The sequence below is a fragment of the Patella vulgata genome, chromosome 7 (genome assembly GCF_932274485.2).
Source record: "Patella vulgata chromosome 7, xgPatVulg1.2, whole genome shotgun sequence".
Taxonomy (NCBI): Eukaryota; Metazoa; Mollusca; class Gastropoda; family Patellidae; genus Patella; species Patella vulgata.
This window is the reverse complement of record NC_065885.2, coordinates 30,061,766-30,088,549: the sequence shown is the minus strand read 5'-3', so window position 1 is coordinate 30,088,549 and position 26,784 is coordinate 30,061,766. Positions and strand designations below refer to the sequence as shown.

The window sequence follows — 26,784 nt, the reverse complement described above, 5'->3', positions numbered from 1 at the left end:
TATGTTTCATAATATATTACTATATCAGGTACGTGCTACTTAAATTGATCTAAACTGGAGTCTGCGTGTCATCATTCATGGATACCAAAGTGCTTAAATTAATTTTTCCCCATTAGTGCTAATAATTTGAGACCCAAATACATTTGTAAAAAAAAAATGCATGTGTTTAAACCAGTCCTTAGTGTAGAATTCATCAGACAGAAAGACACACGAATAAAGAAGGGTCCATGACATATAATTTTACTCTTGCCAGCACTGAGTTTTATAAATAGGTAAATGCTTTCATTCAGTTCTGAATGAGCGATTTTGGGTTACAGATGGCAGCTCCGGACTTCTGCGAGCGGCGAAGGAGCTTTCCCCATGAAAATTTGGAAAATTTGACGGTTGCAACTTCAAAGTTATCTAATATACCCTAATCAATCAGTTTGAAAGTTTAACTGCCACAAACTCATTTTCCTGCTATCCCAGCCCATGAATACAACATCTTCAATGTGGTCCAATCTTATGTGGCTGACCTGAATCCCCAACAACCAATCAATCGGCTCGGGGTACGGGGACCTCTTCCTCCCTGAGAAAATTTTGAAAATTTAAATGCCGCAAATGCGTTTTTTGCTATTAAGACCTGTGAGTTAAGCAACTTCAAAGTCATCTAATCGTTTTGCAACCGAAATCCCACTCTATGACAATCCGAATTCCAATCATCCAATCAGACTGTTGCATCTGCATTGACAAATAATAATCGATGCCCGAAAAGTGTTGCACAAATTAGAGTGGCTTCAGACAAAATGTTTTAATCCATAGTCAATTCAGTACAAATTCGTGGTATTCAACCAAAAGATAATTAGTGTTTTATCAGATTTCGGGCACTTTATTTTGCCAACTAGATGAAATAATAATTTTTGTCTTCACTCTACCTCTTGATTTGTTCCAAGGGGGATAACTGTTGATATGTTTTGAATAGTTTTAGCTATCTTACAAGACTTTGGAATATGTAGAGTCAGTGATGGGAAGGATAATTTTGTTTTGTTCTTTTCAACTGCCAACAAATCTTGTCAATGTGTATTGTGTACACAACCTAGTTTCTGTGTCCAGTAAGAACATCTTTTACAAGGCGTATCATTTAATACTTTCATTTTGATGCCCATCTTCAAGTAAGAAAAAAACTCTGAAAACAATAATATACCCAGTTCAAAAAAGTAGAAACCTGTGAACGTTTCGATTCAGGGTGCAATGAAAAATAACAAAAGGCTGAATTGATTTGGCATTATTTTATGATGCATGAATTGAAGGCCACACTCTCTTCTTGGTGAAACAAGACTAAAATAAATCTTCTTTATATATCATTTTTCACAAAAACATTTTCTACATCAAAATAAATTAGAATTTCACTCAAAGGAAAATATTGAAATGAAATCATAACACAGAAGAAAATTGTTCTGAAACATTCTGATATATTTATTTAGAAATGAAAATACAATATGTCCAGGATTTAGCTATGTATTTAACCATAGCATTTTCATGAGTGGATGTAAATAAACAGTTTAATTTGTCAACAGCCAATCCATCTGGACTATGAATAATATTATGGTTGTATATTCAAATCCCTAAGATTATCAACAAGGGACAAATGTGATGATTTAAAATATTGTCATAAATAGTATCCCTTGATATTGATGGTGGAAAGAATGAAATGGTCCATACCAAATTCTCTGAATGTTTTCATTTGTTATCCTATATAATCATACAAAATGGGTTGATTAAATAAAAAGCGAAATGTTTGGTCTAAAGGAATACAGTATATTATAGAATGAATTGGAATGCAAAGACTGCGAAATGAAAAAAATTAAAACAAAACAAAATGAAAGAAGATAAATCTACAAATGGTTCTATTACAATTACTAAAAAATATGCAATGTAATTGTAATTACATATCTAAAGCGTTATTGATTAAAATACTGTCATATTGTGCTTTTATTTTTTTTTTCTGTACTTTTGTCATTTGGGTAAATGAAACATCAGAATAAGAAGAAGAAGGAAATAATATATTCTAGTCTTAAGAAAATAAAAAAGGAAGTGCTTAAAATGCAAAATACAAAACATAATGGTATTTATTTTTCTCAAGAACATGGTTTTTAGTTGTTTTTTTTTTTTTTTTTTTTTTTTAAGTGGAGCACATTATTAACAGACAATTTTCTACAGAAATTATAGGTTGTAATTCCTGGCCCTTTAAGTTTATGAATCAAATGATAACCACTGCCACTAAAAGCTATATCACAAGTGAGGAATTCAGTAGTTATACAAAGTGCTTTTCTTGATTAGATTTTTCTTGCACTGTGTCCAATTGTATGTACTGCAATAATTTTGAGAAGCAGTTGTTGTAAAGGTTTGGTGTTTGATGCAATGATAGATAAGGCCTCGCCATAGTATTCCATTTATTTACCACATAAATTACATTTCATAAAACAGTAGGTCTAGAAGAAAAAGTTAAGATTGGTCTACTCTAAAACTTGCCACTACAAAAAGTAAATTCTAGAAAACTCGACTTGAATTATTCCTGTCAACATATATATATGCCTGAAGAGCAACTTCGGTTGTGAAAACGTTAGCACAAATAATGTAGTTTCATTTCGCCAACATAAATTTTACTTACATATGGAATAGTTTTGTTTTTTTACCTATCAGCAATATGAAAAATCAAAGAAAAGTTAAGGGTTATTCTGTATATACTTTAATAATTTGCAATTATTCAAATCTGATTATTCTTTTAAATACTACTGATTAAAATAACATTTATCTTTAAACAAAACAAACTTAAAAATTGCCTTTTAGTTTTTAGCAATAGATAAAAACTGAACGCTGACTTCACTTGCAATACTTATGCACAGAACATTAGAACTTTATAAATCACTAATGATTTAAGTTTAATAAGAAGAATATTGGCATAACATTCTTTACATGTGTAGATACTATAGTATGTAAAATCAAAATTTATCTACACACTTATACATAACAAATAATTTATATATACACTATTATACATGTATATGCTACATTATGCTATACAGAGATGGTCTACATCATAAATTATAGATATATATTAAAATAATACACACTTTCACTGATGTTTGTTATGTATTGCACAAAATAAATAAGATAGCACTTGAAAAACAAATACATTTGATATGTTGCAGCAAAATAATCATAACTTACAAATAAATATGTTTTAGACATTACTGTCTAATGTATGTATTTATCAATAGATTTTACTCCATTGCAAAATTAAATCACATATTCCAACTTTTCTAAATATAAGGTTTGGTAAAGTGCCAAAAATATTTCTTTATTATTGTGTAGATTAATAAATAATGATAAACTCATGCATACAACAATATCCCATCAATGTTAACAAGAGGTTTAATTTTAAAATAATAAAAAGTGTTTCCTTATGCAATCAGGTATTATTAATAATAATAATACCACAAGTATTCGTACAGTCTCATGTAAAAACAACACGCTTGTAGTTATATGCACAAAATCCTAAATTCATTTCCTACTTTTCTTCTCAATAACTAACACAATATTTGTCCAATAATAATTTAAATCTGATAAAGTTTTTCATTTAACAGTCATATTGAAAATTGGTACAAAAACACTCAGCAATCAATTCATCTTTCTTCACTGGACAATATCTTTCTAAAAATATATATTTACCATTAAGGTCATTTACACTTGGAGTATATTTTCAAGGTAGAAATAAAATGCCGAGTATTATAATTCCTCCATGGCATTAGCAAACTGATCATCATCAATCACAGTCGAAATTTCCATACCCAACACATCCAACTGAACTTGCATGTCATTGGCTAAGATTATATTTTGTAGGTCTGATTGGATTTTTCCGTCATTGTAATCCTTCTTCAAAACCTCAACTTGTTTTCGGGACATACAAATATTACAAATAAAAACTGAGGCGCCATCATTTCCTGTTTGAAAAAATAATGTCCCACGATCTTGCTCGAAATACATAGTCACAGCATTCTGCATGGCCTTCAATTCAAATAGTGCACAAAATTCTACAAGCTTTTCCTCAAAAAGTTTACCAGAAGATTTCCACTTTTCACACATTTCTACTGTTGAAGAAGTGCCATTATTATTTGTGTTATTCTGCTTGGGAGTTTGTTTGACTTTATGTGGCGAAATATTTTCGTCCCTTGGTCGTCGAAGTTCAACAGTTTCACTCAAATTGTCATATTGCATAATAACTGGAGCCACATTTTCTTTATCTCGTACATTTCGCGATGTTCTGGAATCATTGCGATTGTTTTTATATCCCACAATATCTGTTTGAATTTCTTTACGTGGACTACCACTATTACGTCTTTGTTCATAAGTTGTAGTGCTTAATGTGATATCACTTCTAGGGTAATGAGAACGGTTTGGATTTTCGTTGTTCGGTGCCGGGGATTTTCTATATTCAGAACTTTTTTCACTAAAATCTAACTGCCGTCTGCTTTCTGGATATGCTTTCTGTTTTTTAACGTTTTTATTCTTCGCTTTGGATTTTTTCTTTTCAGTCATTTTCTCGTATTTTTTCTCCTTTTTATGTTTGGGACGACAAAACATTGGGAAGCACATACACCAGCAGCTTTTTTTAACAAGTTTTTCTTCTTCTTCCTCTTTGTCATAAGCATAATCTAATATTTTAACTGATCTTGTCGAGAAATCGCCACTATCTAACATTAGCATATTCTCGTAGGACTTATGCAATCGTTGAGGTGTTGCTGAAGCCACACAGTTTTTTCGGCTGACACTGGGCGGCGAATCAGTTTTTGGCACCAGTAATTTTAAAGCTTTAATACATATTTTTATCTTAACTTCACCTGTAAGAACAAGAAGAGTTTTAATGACAAGTGTAAGAAGTGTATTCCTGTAATTGTATTATAAAGCAGTTTTACCCTCCTGCCTTAATACTAAAATAAATAGATATGATTAATTACTTGCACAATTATCTTTTCAAAAAGCATTACTTTTTAGAAAATGTTCATTATTGAACTTGGCCAAGGCTTACAGTAAGTTGCATCACTCTCAGTGTTATCGAGTTCCAAGCATAGACAAATCAAATTGCTTATCAGTTCTTAGCCCACACAGAAAATGCTCATTATTGAACTCATGTCATGACATTCACCTAATGAATCAAGTTTGAATATTCTACCTCAATTAGAAGCAGAGTAATTCTGTTCCAAAAGGTTTGACAGACAGATTGACAAATTGATTTTAATAGTCCCCTACTTTCTTTGAAGGGCGAGGCCGAGGGACAAAACCTTATTTTATTTTCTATTAATAACAAAATCACTGGGTCACCTCCACCTGACATTTTCATACTATCACCTTGTTCATACATATTTGCTAATTGCTAGCCACAATCTATAGCTTTTCTCTAAGTCACGGTTTCTAGTAGTGCTTTTAACTATAGTTTATCAAATGTGAAGATGGGAGAGAAAAAAGATATGGTGTTTAACACATTACATCCTATGAACACAACTGTTGACTAATGGTAATTTTTGAGTTTGCTAGCATGTGCGGCCTTTTGGTTGTGGGAGCATTCTGGAAAAAACCTCCCTTATTTCTATCTTGCATAGTAAATTGCAGTGAAGACATGTCTTATTATCATTGAACAAAGATATTCACTAAAATACTCAAACAAGATACTGTGTTAAATTATTTACCTTTATGACGTGGTTTATCCCAGTAACCTGGACGAAAAATTGGAAAAAAAAGTTAACACAGATAGTTTATTAACCAACTACACTTTACAACATGTGCTTAAGAAAAGATATATGTTATGTAGCTTTGTTGAACTTTAACTTGTACATAAACAATTAGTAGTTCCTTAACATACAGAAAATTAGTATTAGCATGCCAACATCAGTAAATGGGCACCCATGGAGCAACATGTCTGACACTCAAATGGCAGTATTGACAAATGTAAATAAAGATTAAATTAATCATTTCTAAAATTTTTCTATTAAAAAATAATTCAATGAATAAGAAAAGTTTGACTACTAACCAGTTCCATAAACAGGTTTAATTCTTTGACTAGTATCTATGGTACTGGCCAGCTTGTGTTGGCCTGACTGTCGTAATGCATTGATAAATAGTGCCTTTGCTGTGTTCCCATTGTCGTCAAGATGTTGAAGCAGGGCAGAGTTACGTCCAAGTTTAGTTTCCTCAAGGCAAATTCCATCGACAACATCTGTGTTTAGAACGCCATGTTGTAAGAGGTAGTCGAAAACAGGTTCTGTGTCTAAAGATTCTACAAGATCATCATTGGTACTTAACTGCTCAGTGAGCATGACGCTTTTACATTCATCACCTGGAAATAGATAAATTATAAAATAATTTTAGTATCAAGTAGTTATATACACGTATCTTGCTGTATACATCTACAACTACTCACTAAACTTTGCTTGAGTCATGTCTAGTTTCTAGTATTTTATTAAGATATTGACTTCAGTTGGCATATTAACAACAAACTGAAGTTCAATGGACAGCCTTGAAAGACGCAAGTTTGTGTTGTAATCTTCCATGAGAAAAACTTGTGATAATCTTAAAACCAGGTCTTCCATTATTAATGTGTCAATTGCATACAGGTTCATACAAAGCTGTGCTGTTAAAAACCGAAATCCTTTATAAATATATAATAGGAGATTTCTGTAGAGTGAAATAATTAAATGTTTTATTCAAATCACAATATAATATGTGTCATATTCTGGGACTATGATATTCACATGACCACATTAATAGTAAACGTGTATCATTTTATAATCTATTTCCACATGGTTACACCTGAATATTATTATTAATAACCCATTAACATTTGATTAAATGCACATTTCTAGATCGGTCATATATTAATCCGTTGCTAATAGCTAAAACTGGTTTCCGAATAGAAATTGTTGTAGCAAGGATCTTGTAGTATCTGATTACTGATATCACTTAAAACTCTCTGTTTTGATTATTCAGAATATTGACAACTTTTAGGAAATTGTTTTGTTTGTTCGAAATGGACCTTTCATTTTAGTTGAAAGTAGCCTTAGAGTCGTTTGTTATCCTTTTGAGGGATTTTAAGCACCCTATAATCATCTAAAAACCTGCAAGAAAAGTGCATTCTGGGCCTGTTACAATAGCAATATTAATAGTACTGAAATGAAACAACTACAAAATATAATGCAAAGAAATGCTGGCAAAGCATCAAATTTGTTATGGTATTTCAGACATTTCCATAATTTTACCCTTTTTATCAATAAATTCAAATAATGTCCACACTTCACTGAAACCTACCAATAAAACCAACTGTTGTCTGAAGTTAAAAAGCCTGACATTAGTTTGTCAAATGGGTGATATAGTTTTTCCTATGACTGTAATACCAGTATAGGTTTATTTGATCAAGACCGTTTTCATCTTGTCAACAAACATGGTGTCAGTGCACCAGTTGAGCTACATGTAATTGTGGTTATGGTAACTATTTAGTGATCTTTAGCTGTTGAGTTTAAAAATAAAACAACCTGCAAGTTTACCTCTCAGCTGAATAAATAGTTTAAGATGCAGAAAGTAAAAGAATAAAGAAAGATGGGTGATAAAAGTTTTTTGTGTTATTTATAGCTTGTCTTTTTACTAGACTAAGTATTCATCATGTTCTTCTTTGATGAAGAAACACATGACATGAACACATATACTCATATATCACAATGGACAGGTTATTATTTGATGAGGTGTATACTGTAAACCTATATTTCCTCACTACTTTCCATAGAACTGTAGATATGTAATTAACTCAGGCTAAATGAGACATATATTACAGGGCTACCATTTCAGATACAACTATAAATAACTTTATTTTAATTTTCATCAATTCTCCAAGACAAATTATTACCAGAAATGCATGAAATTGGTTGATTTTGGTTGCTTTAGGGTTTTGCTTAATACCTGTTTAGGGTTACTGGCCAAACAATCTTCTGGAAATGAATAATGTAATGGTTTATGGCATGTCAAAGATAAAAATATTCATTTTCTAAGATGAATGCATATGTTATATACTAATTTAATCCTTCCAAACAGAATTCAAACGGATACCTTACGTAGTTGGTTTTTGACATATGTGTCTCATTTCACCAGAGCTGGTCACAAAAATGTCAGAAACTACGTTCTACCTCACACTAACTATACATTCCTTCAGTGATGAAATATTGTACAAATTATAAAACCTTTCACACCACCAAGTAATGACTTCACCAATGTTTAAGTTTAATAGAAAATCACTCCTACACATACTTTACCTTCTAGTCTTATTGTTAATCATTATTAAGATCTATCAACTGATAAAATTATTTGAAAATGAATCATTTTACCTGAAACCTGTTCAACAAATTGATTGATTACAATTTTACCCTGAAGGAGAAAGCTTTTAGCCTTTAAAATAAATAATGCAAACTGTTTACAGCTCTGCTATACTTCTAATGATTGGTTTAAGGAAAAAACTTATGCAAATAGCTCTGTTAACCATAATATACAACACTTTGTATCATGTGTTACACACATAGCAGTTTATTCTAGTTTAATCTGAATATTGACCACTAGGTGTAAATAGGTGACAGCTGTCATTTTACCTTTACAAATAGGAAATGACAGAAAGTAAAGATTGGCAGCAGGCCAGTCAGAACAAAATTATACTTGGGTGCTGCCTGTGTTGCGAGCCAAAATGGGGTTCTGGGGGAAAGCTTGCCGCCAGGAAATTTATATTTTTTTTTTTTACTGTTGACAGTATTCAAATACTTTATTTGTATAAAGGCCATTAAGATAATAAATCCTGCTATTGGTTTTTCGTCCCATCCAAACCCTTATACACTTTTCCTTGTCTTGCACCACTGTCAATGGGAAACCATACTGAAAAATCTAGGGAAACTTTCTTGGGCTGCATGGAAACTGACTGGACTCAAACCTGCTGGTTTAGTGATCCAGTATCTTCTTCACTGAGCCACAGTGGCTCTGCCTATCGTAAAAGAATATATTCTATAAAGTAAAAGTGAAAATGAAGAATTTCTTTATATGTAATTTTCAAGTCAATATCCTTACATTATAGTAAATAAAAGGGTGTATTTACCTAGTACTTATCTAAATACTAACCTACATACATTTATCTATCATATAAATCAATATATAAATTTTATGCATCACTGATTTTTATTCAATTCAAACTAAGGTCTATTGTGCACTGGGATTATTTGATCAAGAAAATACGATAAAATGATCTTGTGTACTTGAAGACCTGACCCTTATAGTAATAAGACATTGTTTGTTTTTTAACTGTAGATTAGCTATAGGAAAACACAAAATTCGATTGGTAATATAAACAACTACAAATCAAAACTACTTGAATAATCTGGACCAGCTATTAACCAGATTTTAATCAAATTTTAACAATGAAGCATTTGAAAAACTGTTTTGTTATGTATTTGATAGCTTAAAAATAAATCTTGAACAAAATCGTACACATACTTTTTAATAAAATAAAATTAATGAAATTTTTATACCAATATAATATTACCTTTTCTCATAGGAACATACCCTAGTTAATAACAAATTAGTGTAAGCCAGTATTTTGCTTATGAGGATCACAAGTGCAATGTTTGTTAAATGAACTGAGGCCCATATATCTTCCTTTAGGTACAACATGTTTGTGCATAACATTAAAACTGTGAGACCATTGTATGTGACAACCCAGTATTTAAGTCAGGGCTTTTGTATACTGACAATAAATGAAACTGGTGAGAAAAATAGTTTATTGACCACAAATATATGGAGATCTTCAAACCAATTTCTAATAAGCCAATACATTAGCTGTAATAATACTAACTGGTGTTAATGAGATAATCTGTTATAAATCTTATTACTAAAACTATTAAGGTGGTTTTGGTTAATCAGAGCTACATGTAAATGGGGAGAGTAATGAAATCAGTCTATTATGATGGATTCCCATTATCTCATAATAATGTGCACATGTAAATAGGAAAATTATCCAACAAATTACACCTTGTTATAGGGGACAAATAGTGATTTTATGGGATTAGCTTTTAAAAAGGGGCTTCATTGTTGTCCATAAACCAAATTAATGTCATTGATCCCTTCAACTTTTGGTATTTTTACAACATTCACATGTAAAAAGCTGAAAATTTAACTTTTTAAATTCATTCTATTGAAGCAAACCTTTTACATGTGATAAAGAACCTGAGAGATTTCTAAATGCCAATACCCTAGATTACAATATAAGAGAAGTTTATCTTTTGAGACCACAGAGTGGGTTAATACACGATGGGGTTGTTTGAATATAAAATTAATGTCAGAGCTGTACTGAAGCTTGTACTAGGATCACGAATGCCAGTGAAAGTTCAGAAGATGTGTGATTCTTTTGTTATTTGATTTCTATCTTGTTGAAATATTGAGGTACCCTATGATTTTTCATTGGTAAAACGAAAACTGTTGCTTGCAATAAAATGAAATGAAATGGGGTATAACATCCTGCTGTTCTGCTCCGACTGGGGTAATGAAGAAGGGTATACGCCATATAGTGTGCTATAAGAAAAATTTTGCACAGCGCCACAACCTACTCTTAAAATCAAATTCTAACTGCCAAGGGATCTTTTATGTGCATGCCAATTTGTACTTGGGACCTCAGGTCATCCCATTCAAACAACTATGTATTGTCCCTTGTCAGGCCCTCTGTCCTGCACCACTGACAATGTGGAATCACGCCAGAAAATCCTGATGAACTTTATCTGCAACACCGGGATTGAACATGTGACCTCCAGGTTGGCGGGCCGTCTTACTCACTGAGCCACTGTGGCTCCCAGTTGCAATAAAAGATCATCATGTCATTGTTCATACCCCCTTGGTCAGGGCAACCGGATTCGCTTTTTAGCTTTTTACCATTTAAGTGTCCGTGATCTGGTGATTGTCTTTTGGGTTAGGGCGACCCCATCTGTTATTACAGATAAATTGTTGACTTTTGTACAGTTCCATATAAACCGATAATATATTCCACAGTGATTTTCAAGCAATAAGTAATTATTCAAACAGATGTTACTCAGTTTTGTTCTCTATTTGTTATCTATTTCTTACCTTGCATATTGTAAACGTTGAATATTCATTGATAATTTAATCCTTGAACTACTAGCACAGAAAGCTTCCCACCATAGATTAACAGTTAGTATGTGATGTAAGACGAGACTCGTGAATTATTCCTTAAACATTTGAGGTGATGTTAAGTTGACCTTATATTGTACTGATCAATATTATCAAACACAGAAAATTAAATGAACATTTCTAGCCGTCATCTACCTCTGACATTTCTCTTTTCACCCAGATGGTGAGTTAAGACTAAACAGCTATGTGTATATTCTATATGTGAATATATTATATATAAACCTATATCAGCTGATTATATATAGAGATAATCATAAGAGATAATACCCAGACAACACACCCAGTTACTATAATATTCTTACCAAACACAACTCTATTATGCTAATTTGACTCTAATAATATATCGTACCTTTATTTACTTTACTGAATATAAACATTTTAATTATCATTAGTAGGATTAAATGGCCAAAATCTATGGCCATTAGTATTGCACTCAATATGGTAGATTTATGTTTTACATGAAGTTGGAATATTTATTTCCAACTGGGCCTGGTTCATCTGCAGGGATGGGGGACTTTTCTCTGTACATGTAAGTTCAGAGAAAGAAGAGAGAAGTGGGGTTTAAGTCCACTCAACAAACTATCTAGATCATTTTTGGACTAACATATTGTACAAATTTTATTTCAACAATTTGCTTGTGCTACTGTTAATAATTTGTATTGTCTGAGTCTGTATTTTGTATATATAATGTATGAGAATTGCACAACACATAACTGTAGCACACTACATACTTTAAACTTATCTAAATCATATACTAGTACACGATCGAAGCTACAATAGAATTAGAAGACAAAGAAAATTAGTAAGATTAGATGAGCGACCTAGAAAAAATGAAATGAGTCAATAAATCATGGTAATATATATATAGTTTACACTGTAGACATAGTGACAAGATTAATATATTATAAAACTATTAAAGTATTGTAATCAAATAATTCAAGTATTGTAATCAAACAATTCAAGTATCACTTGAGATTTATTATCTTGTGTAAAGTGTAAACATAAAAACAAGAGATAGAGACTAGTCCTATCTGATGACCAGTACACACCCACATCAAACATTATTTAAGTTGTGGTATGACATGTTAGACATTTATTTACACTTCAAATTCTTAAGCCCCCCCCCCCCCCCTTAAAGCTGTTATTTAACTGGCTGAACCCAACTAAAATGAGACCTGCAGATATATACATATTTTTTGACATAAATTATAAAGCAAACAATATCAATAATATAGACCATCAAAATATAAACTTGCATTAACTGCCATCAATTATAACAAATACTAAAAGATCAGTTTGAATAGTCTTGAATTTTGAAACATTTTCCCAATTTTAATTTTCAAATTGGCAATAAAAAATACAGGAAATACAAACTGGTAGACATACATGTAGTTTACAATGTATATAAGCTTAAATCATATTCAAGTTTTAAAGTTAATTTGAGACAAATAATTCAGAACATATGGTAATGAATACTGTACAATAAATAAAACAAATAGATCTGACCTGTCATCCTGTCTCTCTGTTTTCCCATCTTTCAATTTATTGTGTGTCCAATGAAAGCTTAGTGGTAACAATTATCTGATGACCTTCCAACCACGACTAATATTATTCAGTTAAACCAGCAATTAATCAGTCCCAAAATCTGTGGGAGGGATTATTATTTCATTCAATGTTCTTACATCATTATTCTCTATACATGTCGCCTATCTACTTACAGCTTATCCGTTTTCTCCTACGGCAACGAATATTATAATCAATTGTCTTAAACTAATATAACATAAAGACCATTTAAGATAAAATGGCTGTTTTCAAATAGATTATAATTCACATTTTGGAAAAATAATTAAAACAGTTTGTAGTATTCTATACTAATTTTTGACTTTGTATATCTTTGTCTAATTAATGAGTTGAACTATACAGTAATATAAACCATTATTTAGGAAATGAACTCATTTCCTAGAGAATAATCAAAACAATGGACTGGCTATTGGCCTAGTCCTTCTATTATGAATCATGCATAGGACACTACCGTAAATACAGAATGAATATTTGATTACACAGGTAATATACTGTATATAGAATTAACCAATTAATGAACTTTTATAGCAGCTTACATGTCAAAATGTTCATGAATAAAAACAATACAGGTCTTCAAAACACAAATTTTTACCCCTTATATTGACCTCCACATCAAAGTGACCACTGGTCAAGACAAAACCTGACCAACCTCAAAAACTGACCAACCTGTTTTACGTGTCTATATACACCCTATTTTGATCAGTTACTATTTATGAACCTCTTATATAATTTCCGGCAATCATTATGAGAAAGATCTGAGCATAATCAGATTTTATACTGGATAATGGTGTATATAGTTCAGTTGTTTTGGATACCTAATGTTGTATTGTTTTTTGTAATATGATTATAGTTTAATAACGATTATATAAAAGTTTCTCAAATGGGTGTGTGAACTGTGAGTGTTTGTCGAAAAAGATCCTCATAGTTTACCAACTCATCAAAAGTCTTGGAAAATCTCTTCTGGTCATAATATTCTATTGAAATTGAGTCAATTAGCAAACTGTGACATGTACATGTCATCTCCCCCCACTCCCTACACTGTGATATATAAAACTACCCTGCCACATTACTATGATCAAGTCCATATTTTTAACCAGTCACACAGCCTAGTTTTCATTAATGGTTCAATTTTGAAATCATATTAGTGTAAAACTATCTAAAAAATTTAAAATTTGAAATTCTGATAGTGCACAATAAAACTGAACAATTATACACAGCTTAATTTAAACAGAGACACATAGACGACATCATCTTGGGGTGTGCAAAAACTAAGTTCTCCACAACTGATACAGAATTTTTAGTCTCTGTAAAATCCATCTCAATATGAAATTAAGACTGTTAATACCATACTGTTTGCTCTAACACTTTTGCTGCACCATTTACCAGTATCAAATCTATTAACAGAGTAAATGAGATGTGATCTGACTAATTAAGAACTTCGTCGGAAGGTGGTATAGTGGGATCCAGATAACTTCGGATAAGACTTGTTTGTTGTGTGACAACAACTGAAAGATTTGATTATAAATAATTGAATTACCTGATTATAAAATAACCAAATTACTTTCATAGACCAAAAAGGTAACTAAGAGCTTTAGCCTACTTAAAAAATTCCATGTCTTCCTGTTTAAAAACCTGCTGATCTGAAATCCATCTATATTACTATACACTATCTATCATTCTCAGGGTGTTGGCTGAAACATCATTAATAATAAAAACTTTCACAGATTATGACATGTTCAGATGATTTTTACATTTAGATAAAAACCAAGATAAACGAAACTATGCCTAAGTTAAATCTGTTCACTGTATACAAGTTCCTTTCATAACATCCTTCTCAAGCTTTAATATGAAATTAATGAAAATACTGCTCTACCCCTACCTCCGTTTTAAAGCTATTTTGAAGTCCCTATCTTTTATTTTTACAGCAGTTTTTCTTAGTTCGCCAAAAGTTATCATTTCTCGCCTCATCTGACACAAATTTATAATAATCCAACACTTTTTTCAGGTAGTTAAATTCTAATGCTCTTTGGTACCATGCATCATAAATGCGTTCTCTTTCATTGTATATTCTAAAGCTAATTAGATATTTTATGTGTAAAAATGTCTTTTTTTTGGGGGGGGGGGGGTAACATTGCCTCTATCCTCTATGTCTGTTTAATATCTGTTTTAAACTTAAAATAATATGTGAAAATATCTTCTTACTTGTTGAAGGTTACTGTACACTCAGTTATAGACATTTTCTAATTGTAGACCTTGATCTCATTTCATAATTAAAATAATTTGTAAGAGAAAATTTAATCATTACAAGGAAAGTATACAGCCATGATTGCCATGCACAAAAAATCTATTTAAAACTTAGATATCATATATCCAAACCTTATTATCAGCTTGTCTGATACTGTGATCAAGACTAGAAGCAAATAAATAGATGTTTACCAGTTGCTACCAAAATAATGTGAATTCTATTGTTGGAATGTAATTTGTTTGAATGACATTTGCCTACAGGTTGATATAAACCATGTCTAGTGTAGGTATCAATAATGTCTGCTATAGGAGGTTATCTTCTCCAACATGATACCTTTATAAAAACATCCCATATGTCAAAGTAAGATTAGAACATAGTGTAAATATTCAGACTTATTCTCAATGTTATAATGGCTAAAATTCAACGGAGAAGAAACAAAACCTGCACAGATGGCTTCAGAGTGCACTTTTCATCAGTTTCACAATTTTGAATTGTACAACTCTGCCTTTTGGTCTATTATTACTCACTGGTAATTAAGATTAGACACAGGATTACAAACAGGAAATAGATAACATTTTTTTTTTTTTACTGTCAAAGATTTTCATGTTTTTTTGCTAATGTTTAAATGTGGAAGTGTGAAATATCTTTATTTAAGGTCCACTTTCACCTAAGTCAATGATATTGTCAGATGCACAATACTTTATATTATTCTACTAAGCTTGAACTAAGTTTCATATTAACCATTTCTAATAGCACTTACAAAATCAACCCTTCACTATTCTCTACTTTTCACATTAGTAGGATTTACTAGAACTCAAAAACTAGGAATTTCACTCAAATTTAAATCGGCATGGAAAATGTACATTCACTAGTAACACATAGCATATTATTATAAATTATGCAAATATTGATTTTAATAAACACAGACATGTGATGCCCATAAAATACTTCTTTCTGTCTAACAAAACTGTTGTAAAATTCTCATACTGCTTAAAAATCTAGTGTTTCAAGTTTTATTTTCTGTGCAAATTGGGTAATTAAAAGGAAAGAACTCCTACTAGTGTGGGTAATACAAACATTACTAAAGATATGAGTTTCTCATCTATTTACACATATTGCTCATCAACAAGTTATTACTGTGTTCAAAAGACATTTATATACCCCCTCATAAAACCATCATAAAATACATGTACACTTCTTTATATCAAACTGTTTCTAGACAAAATATCCTCTTTGTATTGACTGTATCATGAATGTTTTGTAGTCTAAGATGATATAAATATAGTTTCAACAAGGATTTTTATGTAGAAAAGATTTTTGGAACAAAGATAACAAATTATATCTACATCTACATCACTATTTACTTCACACATCTGTTGGCAATAACTCCAACTTGAACTCGGAAGTATTATTAGACCATCACTTAAAAAAATTCCACATTTCAAATGTCTAAAGAGGATAAATGGTAAATTTGTGGACCAGGAACTGGTTTTCAAGTGCTACATCTTTTTGTTGTCCTTTTAAGGGGGCGACGCTCTTTGAAAAAGGCCTGAAACTCCGCCAATTGAAGTATAATCGACACAAAATGCTTGTTCCAGGAGGAATTTTCATATTGAAAATCAGATAAATCTCCATTTTTTGGCACCTAGAAAAGGGTCGCAACGCACATACATGTACGTGAGTGTAATAATTTAATATGAATGTATATAAACTGATTTACATTCAATCGTTTCTGTTTTTACTGTAATTTCTAATCAGTTATGTTTGGCAAAATACACAAAGAATCCAAATTGAATGGCAGTCTTGGGCGTCTGGTATTTCCAGTCTACACCGGTAGTATTCTCCTGTGGGACATGTTTAGCCTTGTTCATCGAGTCGCTTCCTTAAAATTGACGCCTGAAAGCATTCTAGCACACGATTTGTGTGCCAATTTTTAGTTTTTCACTTTGTCTTAAATATTGGATATCAGAAGCCCATCTTTTCACTGTAAGATACATGTAACATCATCAATGTTGATTTAAACTGACCAATAAGTCGTGTTTGCAATGTCGAAGACTGTGGATGATATTGAGTTCGAGACTTGCCTCCTTTAACATTTTGTTAATAATAAGGCCTTAGGTTTTACTTTTATTAAGTCTGTATTTCTCACCATGAGAATTCATCCAGTAAAACATACAAATTATGTTACAAATTTCCAGCAAAGAATTCTTGTCTGGATCAATGTTTTTATACAAAGTAATCTCTCTGGTCCCAGATGGCTTCTATCTTCTTTCTCTTTTACCACCAAATACACCAAACTGTCTCAAGTTTTTACCACATGGTAACAGTTTAAAGATAATTAATCCACCTGATCTTACAGGATGTTGGTTCATATCTACACACCACATATATCAACACCATTATCGTATCAAATCAAATATCATCAGTTTATAATCCACATCATTTAAATATTAAAACTCTTACAATTTTTAAATATCAGTGGTTTGAAGTGTATCATGTGTGGTCTTTCTCTTACGTGAAATGTAGTTCCAGTTTCAACAGTTTTCAGAGATCTATAGTTGAGGTACATGCATTTTAGAGTCTTAGTTTTACCTATAAGTACCGAGTAACAGTCCATCAACGGACCAATTCTATGAAAATTCTTAACCTTAGCACTTTTCTATGAAATCAAAGAAATTTTTTTTTAAAAAGAAAAATGTGTGCTTACATTTTCTTTAATTGATAGAGAACTAACCGTTCAATCTTTTCCTGAAATTGACTGTGTGCTGACCGTTCCTTAAACATAAGAAAGAACCACTTACCTCATTCCTTGTACATGTATTTTAATCCAATAATATCCTTTATCAGTAGATCTGTATACATGTAGTTCCTCAGACTTAAAAAAACCTTTATCGAAATATTAACACTTCTGATTTCTGAAAATACATATTTCAAATACATGTATAAACTATTTCATATTACAATAATTAGCTTGAAGTCTAAAAACAAATTCTTAATTTTCAAATTCAGAGTATTTTCTTTGGTTAGATTACTTCCGGATTGGCCAAAAGAGTGTTCTCAAGTACATACATACAAGAAATGTTACATGCCAATTCCATTTACTTGCCAAATACATGCATGTCTGTATAGTATTAGTTGATATTCAGAATGCTTACTCTGTATTCCCTACAGTAAAATCCACAACATAGACACACAAGACTTATTCCGAGATGTATTCAACTCTAGTCAGCAACACAGTAGCACCATCTGGTGTTAATAATGTGAACTAATTGGTCAAAATAGTCGAACTCCCCTTGTATAAATCTCATCTAATGTTACTTATAGTAAAAACTCCCAGGAGTTGATTTGTACTGACTGGTATTGAACCATATTTTATAAGATAGTACATTTTGTGATTCTTGGAGAATAAAAATTACAGGGGGAAAAAACTAGTGGTGTGCTTCATTGCTTAAATCATAAAAAAACAATGACTTGTATTTTAGATTAAAATGTGTCATTGAAACAGAAAAGCTCTCAGATCTATGGTCAATTTAACAATGTCATTTTTTCAATGCAATTTATGCAACAGAGCTTCAGACTAGGCCCAAAACAATTATTCACATTCTGCTTATATTCAAGATATCTCGATTTGGGATAAATTGCTTTCCACATAAGCTATGGAAAGATTTGGGATAAAGTTCTTCTTTTCGCAGTAGCTATGGAAATGTACACATTTGGCTTCAGAAGAAACCTGTTTTTAAAGTCTGTAAAAATGACATGTGCAAACTGTTGGTGGTCATGCTGGGACTAAAGTTATTTTTAAAGAAGTTAATGTGATTAATCTTAAGACTGACCCTGTCTAACCTGACCAAATAAACCATTATAGAGTGCTGATGATAAGATTACCAGTGCCAAAAATAACTAACTGACCAGTAGGAGAAATCTAGCCTGGGCTCAACTTGACCTTACATGACCTCCTGTCTGAACATTAACTGATTAGAATTATTGGTTGAGTGAAGTGATATGGTCATCAAACTCCCATAAAGTAAAAGAAAACTCATCAAATTGCAGGCATGCTTGTTCTTGAAAAAAGTAAAAAAAGAAAGACTATTAACACCTGTTGTCTATTCTTGAATTTTTTTGATATACCATCCTGTTTGATTCGATTTAAATACTAAGCTACCTATTCGCTCATATATTTTTTTTTAAGGTTAATACGAATGTTGGACAGATTCTAAGTCTTGCCTTTCCTATTTCTAAAGCATTACCTGCTCATCGAAAATTGTAAAACATAACAATTATAGCGATTACCAAAAATCTAGGAGGTTCCCCAGCAGATTAATGAGCAGCATTAGCAGACAAATTGAGAGTTAAAATATAAAGATGATTGCATCAAGTCCCAAGGTCTTAACAACAAATACAGGTTCCTTTCCTAATATACTGAACAAGATCAGTTTCTTGTTTAGCATACTGCTAATAAATTAATCAACTCAACTGAACCATTGCAAATGTAGCCGTGTTTAATGAGCTCACAGTTATAATTTAAATTCTCTTTTTCATGGTGTGTTCGATGTTACACAATCTACCAGTACTTTCTGACCTATCTTCTTTAAGGTTGTTTCTTATGATACATTCTGGCAATTTTAGTGAGGCATACTTCAAGGTCATGGGAGACAACAATCAACATTTCTTATCTTCAGGTAGACAGAGAAATTTTCTCTGATGATAACAAGAAGTTACAGTTTACAATCATATAGCGTATATAATTAGTATAATGATTCAAGCATGACTGCAGTTGGAAGGAGGAACAAGATCTTTTCACTTGTTAATGACATAACATTTCTACAACCTTTACTTTTACTATAGTTGTTGCAGCAGATGTTAATTTAGCTTGCTATTTATAACTAAGTGTGCACAGTCTGATTGTACTTTCAGGTACACTGCTTTACTACTGACACATGTTTACAATGGCAGCCGTACAACTACAATAAATACTCTACAAAGATGCAAATAAAGTTTTAAAAACTGAGTCTTTTATTCTAATCCAAAATATCCTAAATAACCAGAATTCTATTTACCTATTGTTATGAATTTCTTTTTTCACAAAACAGGTAAAAAATAATATTATTTTATTGGTTTGAATAGTATGAACAGAATACATGACAAACAAGCACTATTTTCATCATCTTCAATGTGCTTACCAGTTCCTAATTTTATTTGTTTAAATTATTCATTATATAAGTAATATATGTATCTATATGTAAGGACAGAGCCTGCAGAGGTGCTCTTAGGAAGTGTTGGGAGGGTGCGTAAGATCACTAGTATAATTGATGATGTAGGATCTAACTAAAAATACAAATTAGTTAAAGACCCACAACAGAGGCCTGCGAACACCAAGAATTATGTCTGTGATTTTCGGTTAATTTTTCAGCCAACAAACCATCTCAGTTGATAAAATCTTCCAAATGCATACTTGTATATACTGGAGATTGTTTAAGCTTTGGATGGAGGCCACTATGGTTTTTGTTTTGGATTTAGGCTATATTCAGTCATTGTACAAGAGAACGCTTGAAACAAACATATTACCATGTAACCATGAAGTTGATAATAAATTCTTGTGTACCTGGGTGTTTTGCCCAACATATTGTACTTGTAGCTGACAAAAAATTGGGCTGAGGGCAACAAATAATCCTTGGTGTATGCAGGACTTTAGTTTACTGAATAATTAGAGATGTAATCTTCAGGAATTCTCATACAGAACATATATTACATAACATTACTATACTTGTGAGAAAATCAATGCCCACATTTCAGTAAACACACAACTCAGTGTTACCTGATTATATCCACTGGTTTCCTAGGTAACCACTTGATCACTACATGCTTACACCAGAAAGGGACAAGCTGACCACATTCAGCTGTTGATATGAATTCCATGACATAATGTAAACTATGCCGAGTTCATTAACTAAAAAAACCAGCCTATTTTATACAACTTATAGAATTTATAAATCCTGTTTTTCAAACTCCACAGATTTCATAAAACTGGAAAGTTTCTCAGGATTTTCTGGCATGGTTTCCTCTTGTTAGTGGTGAAGGATGAGGGCTCTTGGTAAGGAACTGTTGCTAGTCATTTGGATGGGACGAAATTGCGAGGTCCTGTGTACACATTGCTGTGCATATAAAATAAAGCTTGATAGTTGGAATTTAAACTAAGAGTAGGGTGTAGCATCTGTGCTCGGGCATATGCCTGCCTTCATAAGCCAGGTGGAGCACAAAAATAAGACATTAAACCTCATTTCATTTCATATCACTGCAGACACATGAAAAAAGAATTACCAGTTTTAGCATTTAAAATTGTTTTATACACCACTGACAATAAATATTCCACACAGTATTGGTAATACCAATATATTATTACCTGATAAATCTTGAAACCAGAAAATGACTAGGCCAAAGTTCCGACGACCAAGAGCAATGTTCCAAAGAGCAGGGGCAATTGTTTAGGTTCAACAAGGAAATGAGCCTAAACAATAAATTGTAGAATTGTTCTTTTTTTTGCATAACTTTAGACATTTATATTAAATCATCCAATTGTACTGGCCATGTATCACTAGTAAATGTAATGCTGAGGGCAAGATGACTAAGTCATTCCACACATTTGCATTTCACCATGCATCATCTGCATTCATTTACATAAAAACATATAAAACCAATATTTTGTGTGATTATGAAATTTATGCTTAGTTATGAACAAATGAGATTATTATTTTGTTTGATGGAATTCTTTACATCTTGTTTTGATAACTGTTCTGTGATACCATGTGGCACTCTATCACTATCAGGTTAACCAATTATATATTAATTAAGTTTGAAGGACATGTAGGAAGCTACTGACTTTGAGGAATAATAAACTGAAAAAATTAGGAGCAAGTGCCCTTACTATTAAAAAGTTGAAATGAAATATTGGATCACTATTTTTATTCCACATAAAGTTCAAATTGTTTTTAAAACAACTTGCCATCAAGTGAACAGAAAGGTTCCATCCATTGCTAAATTGTACATTTGTGCTGACTATTTAATGGGGAGAAAAGTTAAAACTCAGTCTATAAAAGATCAAACTTGTTAATATGTGTTAAGGTTCAGTGATAATCATTAAGTGAAGCTGTTAATTTGTTGCTTTATGAAATTTTGTCTGACATTTTATGAAAAGACCAGGTTTTCAACAGGGAGATCTAATTACATTATATTGTATCTTGGGATAGATATAAGATTTTATCAGTACTAAGTACCATATTCTACAGTTACCAACAGCCTTTGCACAATCCCCCCAATTTCTACCAAATAGTAAATACTAGTACTACTACTGAACAATAAAAAGTGTAAATATGTTAAAGATATACCCTATAAATTATAGACTATATTATTGTTTTCAAATGAGAGAGAGAGAGGTTTAACACCCATGTGACACAAACTAGGTCATTTTGAAACTAACAGATAATTCAATTTTATTTCAATAATTTGCTTGCATGTAGGGGTCTTTAGCAGTGGGAGGAAACTAGAGGACCGGAGTAAACCCACAAGGTTGGACAGGCGACCCTACTCCTTGACACTTTGAAGCCAGGAATCGAAGCCATGCGTTAAACCACAAGACCACCCAACCCCACTTTTCAAAATAGTCCAGCGCATTCAACACTGGTATGGCTATCCAAACACGTTCCAAATATTATTATAGGAAAACAGAGGAAGAAGAGAGATATGTTTGACAAAAAAAAAAATCAATTTTAGACAATTAAATTACTGATTTGGAAATAAGGTGACTTGCACAAAAAGATAACACATCATGCCAAAATAAGAGGTTCCAAAAACACCAAAAATATTCCCCAAGAAGGATTCTTCATTGTGTATGTAGCCTTTCAATTATTTATGAATGATAGTCTCGTATTCTATCACCTCATGATCTTTTAAATTTAAAAGGACTATATAAATTTTCCAATTCAATTTACAAACACTCCAATAGTAAGTGCAGGGGGACTGCACCACACAAAATTTACACAAAAACAAATACACGGACAGGACATCATACCCAGGAAGACACAAACATACAGACAATTCAAAAAAAGTGAATGGATCCGGGGGGCTAGCCGTAAGCGTCCACTGCGCTGTACAGTCCCGGGTCTGTAGCGACACAGACTTCACTCAAATTTGAAAACAATTAGGAATACTTTGAAAATTATGATACACTACTTTTAACTGTGACTCTTATGTTTTTAATGTGTTTTATGTATACAGTATTGTAATAATATGCTACTCTCCATGAGCATTTTTATGAAAAATAATTTATCTACTTTAAGAATTGTAATCAAACATACAATATTGTATAATTTAAGCTTACTTATACTCTATATACAGATCCAGTAACTCAAAGTTAATCTGACATATTAGTATTATTCAGCTCATTTCATTCACGCAACATCTAACCAAACTGAATAATCCAGCCTCTGATAGCCCTATTCAGTCTAGCAACACCTGAGACAACTTTTGGTCATAAGCAATTTATTTTCAAGACAATTGTATGTCAGTCCCGCTTTTGGCATAACAGTGCACAAATTACATGGACTATAATGTCAAGGCTTGGGTATTTTTATGTTTCTGATGTAGCATTATGTGGTCTAAGCTAAGGGTCTATTCTTTGATCGGAATTCTGAATAACGTGTATAATTATTAATATACACACAACATCATGTCTAATAAAATGAACAAATTTAATGATGGATGCAAGAGGCAGTGTGCACTAGGTTTCATATCCCACCATCATGATACTGCCAGTACATATTATTTTGTCCTTCACAGAATGGAAATAAAAAAATTGACCATTCCGGTTCAGATTTTCTGTTATGTGGGCACCCAGGCCAGTAGCCTATCTATACACAACTAATAAGAATAGACCTATGTTCACTTGTATCAAATAATCGTTGAGAATCCGAGGACTGCAGCAACATAAAATAAAATTAAAATAAATAAATAGGGTAGACTGGTAGTGGTAAAACATACCTCTCCTACTAGTCCTAGGACCTACTGACGACATAATCAAGAATAATATACATTCATTATATCACTTGATGGCATATTGAAAATATCTAGAACAAAGCAACTCCAGAAGCAGAATATCACATTATCCAATAGGCCTAGTTTGTTTTTTGAGACATGATTTCAGAGGAAAGAATTTGGGCTTTGTAGTTGAATAAATTGATTTACCTACCGTGAGGTTATCCGATCGTGTTCCTGAATCCTGCAGCTGAGTAGCTCCTTCGTTCTTGAGTCTGAAAACATGAAATATTGAACTGTATCCACCGGCGTGTGAAAGGATTCAAGGAATGAATCAGTTGGGATGTCAATGACTAGTGTGGGGATACCAGTTGCAGATTATTATTAGCGCGTGCCCGTACGTACAAAATAGAAGCTCGCGCATTCGAATATAAACGAGGTGGGCTTTGTTCTTCCTCGATGAGCCGACAGTCAGAAATTCCCACGCTTCTATCAGAAAAGAAAGATAACGGACAGACATGTGTTGCCAAACGTATTAGAAATGTAACGTGTATTTTAACGAGTTAAACACTCACGTGGGCTTTCCTCCAGCACACTTCTAGATGAACTTTTAAAATATCTAAACTCCAACCTTAAGTAAAAGTAACCGATCCGATTGATCAATATGGTCATGTGATTTGCACCTTGCCGTTGCGGATGTTGTTGTCATGTGATTTTGATGCTATTTTTATTTACACCAACACGTGGTTATGTTTATCTGGTCGCGTGCCGTCGCAGTCTAACGGTAAAAAAAACAAGTTCCACGTGCCGTTATGATTACTAACGGCGGAATTTATGTCATTTTGTGTACGGAAGAGCAATTTACCGTTTCTGCTACCAACAGCTGACGATGTTTGTGTATGTCAAAGGTTGGAAGTGCAAACCTTAATTAAAAAGAAGATAAGACACTACGTCTGCAGTAGTACTAGTAGTAGTGGTAATCAAAAGTTCATCATGGTTGATTGCCGAACCACTATTTTCTTTAATGCTGGCGGTAATTAAGAATTGTACTTTGTTGTTGCAGACGAAAAAATAGGTCTTGGTTTAAGATATCACATTTACTTTTTTCTCTCTTTATCTTTAATTTTTGATTTTGTCTTCTTATTAACTACTGAAATATTCTGTAAATTAATTTATTTATTTATTCCATCTAGAATACATGAACTATACTATAGATCATCAAATAAAACATGCAATAATGTTTAATGCTGAGACAGCATCAAGAATGTAACCTTTAGATGAGGTAACTCCCAGATCAAATCAGACAGAACACATTGTATACTGCACAGTTTACCTCTGACATTTATTAAAGAGGATGATAGTAGATAATACTGTTACTTACTATACTTATCTATGTTAGGATTACCAATATGTTACACAACTGGGTGTAGGCATGCATTTTTATGCCAGAATGTGGTCAGGTTGTGTTATTTATTGGGGAATAGGTTATTCAGATCATGCTTACATCGTGCAGGAATTCTGTTATCAAGCAGAGATGTGTTGAAGTTAAACCTACAGTGCTTGATCATTACATTATTACATGTATTTCTAAAACTAAAGAAAGGTTCATAAAACAACCAATGGATCACAACAAATTTAGGATAACAAAAAATATATTCTATTTTTATCACTGAGAATACTGACAAAAATCTTCAATTTCACTATTCTATTTTAAAAACAATAAGATTGAAAACATGTTTTTCAAATGCACTCAGTTTTATTTAATGTTGAAATATTTATTTGTACTGTAAAAAGCCATTGAAAATATAGCTTTTCCAGTCACACCCAAGACATTGTCCACTCATCTAATATTAATAAAATCAGCTAATATTAGTAATATCAGCTGTTTTAATGACAGCTACTCTGAATATATGATAGACATTAGGTTGTTTAGAAAATTATAGTTAAAAAGTAACAAACCAACAAAACTCACCCCTTAGTCTTTGCACTGATACACTCAGGGAGGAAATGTATACATGTTTTTTGGTTCTTCAATTTAAGATAAGTAAGAATATACTGATGATGAACTCCTGGTAGAAAGGAAGTTAGAGGTTAAAATATTAAACAGAGATGAAACCTTAAGTAGATCAGTTGACTTTATAATAAGTTCAAAAAGATATGTCAGAGTAATATTATACCACAGACATCATTTATTACTCATGGAGCCTACCATCTGTGGTCACAACAATTCCAAGAATGTGTGTACATGAATACTAAGAACCACAAAACAGATGTTTCACAAGACCAAAGTGCTTTGTCATATGGTAGAGGAGTTTTAACTTGATCTCAACATAAGATATGTGATACAACAAGTCTTTAACTATTCCTTGCTGTGATATGTATTTTTTTGAGATTCAGTATTTATGTTTATTGTTCAAGATTTGTAGTGAAGTAACAACAAAATATTATAGAAAAATGTAACAAAATTCCGATATATTTAAGTTGTGTGTCTTTCTAAAATTCTCTTATTTGTTTGGACATTCTTGAATCATTGATATTTCACTCCAATACCTGTATGCAATACGTGTATAGAAGAAAAACCATACGAGTAAAAAAAACGCGCTGACATTTTAAGCCCTAAAGAAATATAAGATAAAGTGAATCACAGTGACTAAAGTTGTACTTTATTCAAA

General features: G+C 32.1%; 2 protein-coding genes across 11 annotated transcripts in view; one reads left to right on the top strand and one right to left on the bottom strand.

The window, feature by feature from the left end:
- The window catches only part of LOC126828018 (ATP-dependent translocase ABCB1), a 62,162-nt gene that overhangs the window by 26,897 nt on the left and 8,481 nt on the right, over positions 1-26,784 (top strand). The window lies entirely within an intron of this gene.
- Positions 1,254-26,224, bottom strand: LOC126826881 (uncharacterized). Of its 7 annotated transcripts, none has more exons than XM_050555985.2 (6): positions 26,085-26,224; positions 24,327-24,387; positions 17,887-18,000; positions 6,068-6,373; positions 5,727-5,753; positions 1,254-4,880 (listed from the first exon to the last, which is right to left on the bottom strand). In XM_050555985.2, the coding sequence occupies exons 4-6, from the start codon at positions 6,351-6,353 to the stop codon at positions 3,769-3,771; spliced, it is 1,425 nt and encodes a 474-aa protein (XP_050411942.1). In that variant the 5' UTR covers positions 6,354-6,373; positions 17,887-18,000; positions 24,327-24,387; positions 26,085-26,224; the 3' UTR covers positions 1,254-3,768. The 7 variants fall into 7 exon arrangements, with proteins under 7 accessions (XP_050411942.1, XP_050411941.1, XP_050411939.1 ...); XM_050555984.1 differs by lacking the exon at positions 26,085-26,224 and adding an exon at positions 24,688-24,809; XM_050555982.2 differs by lacking the exons at positions 17,887-18,000; positions 24,327-24,387; positions 26,085-26,224 and adding an exon at positions 11,176-11,441.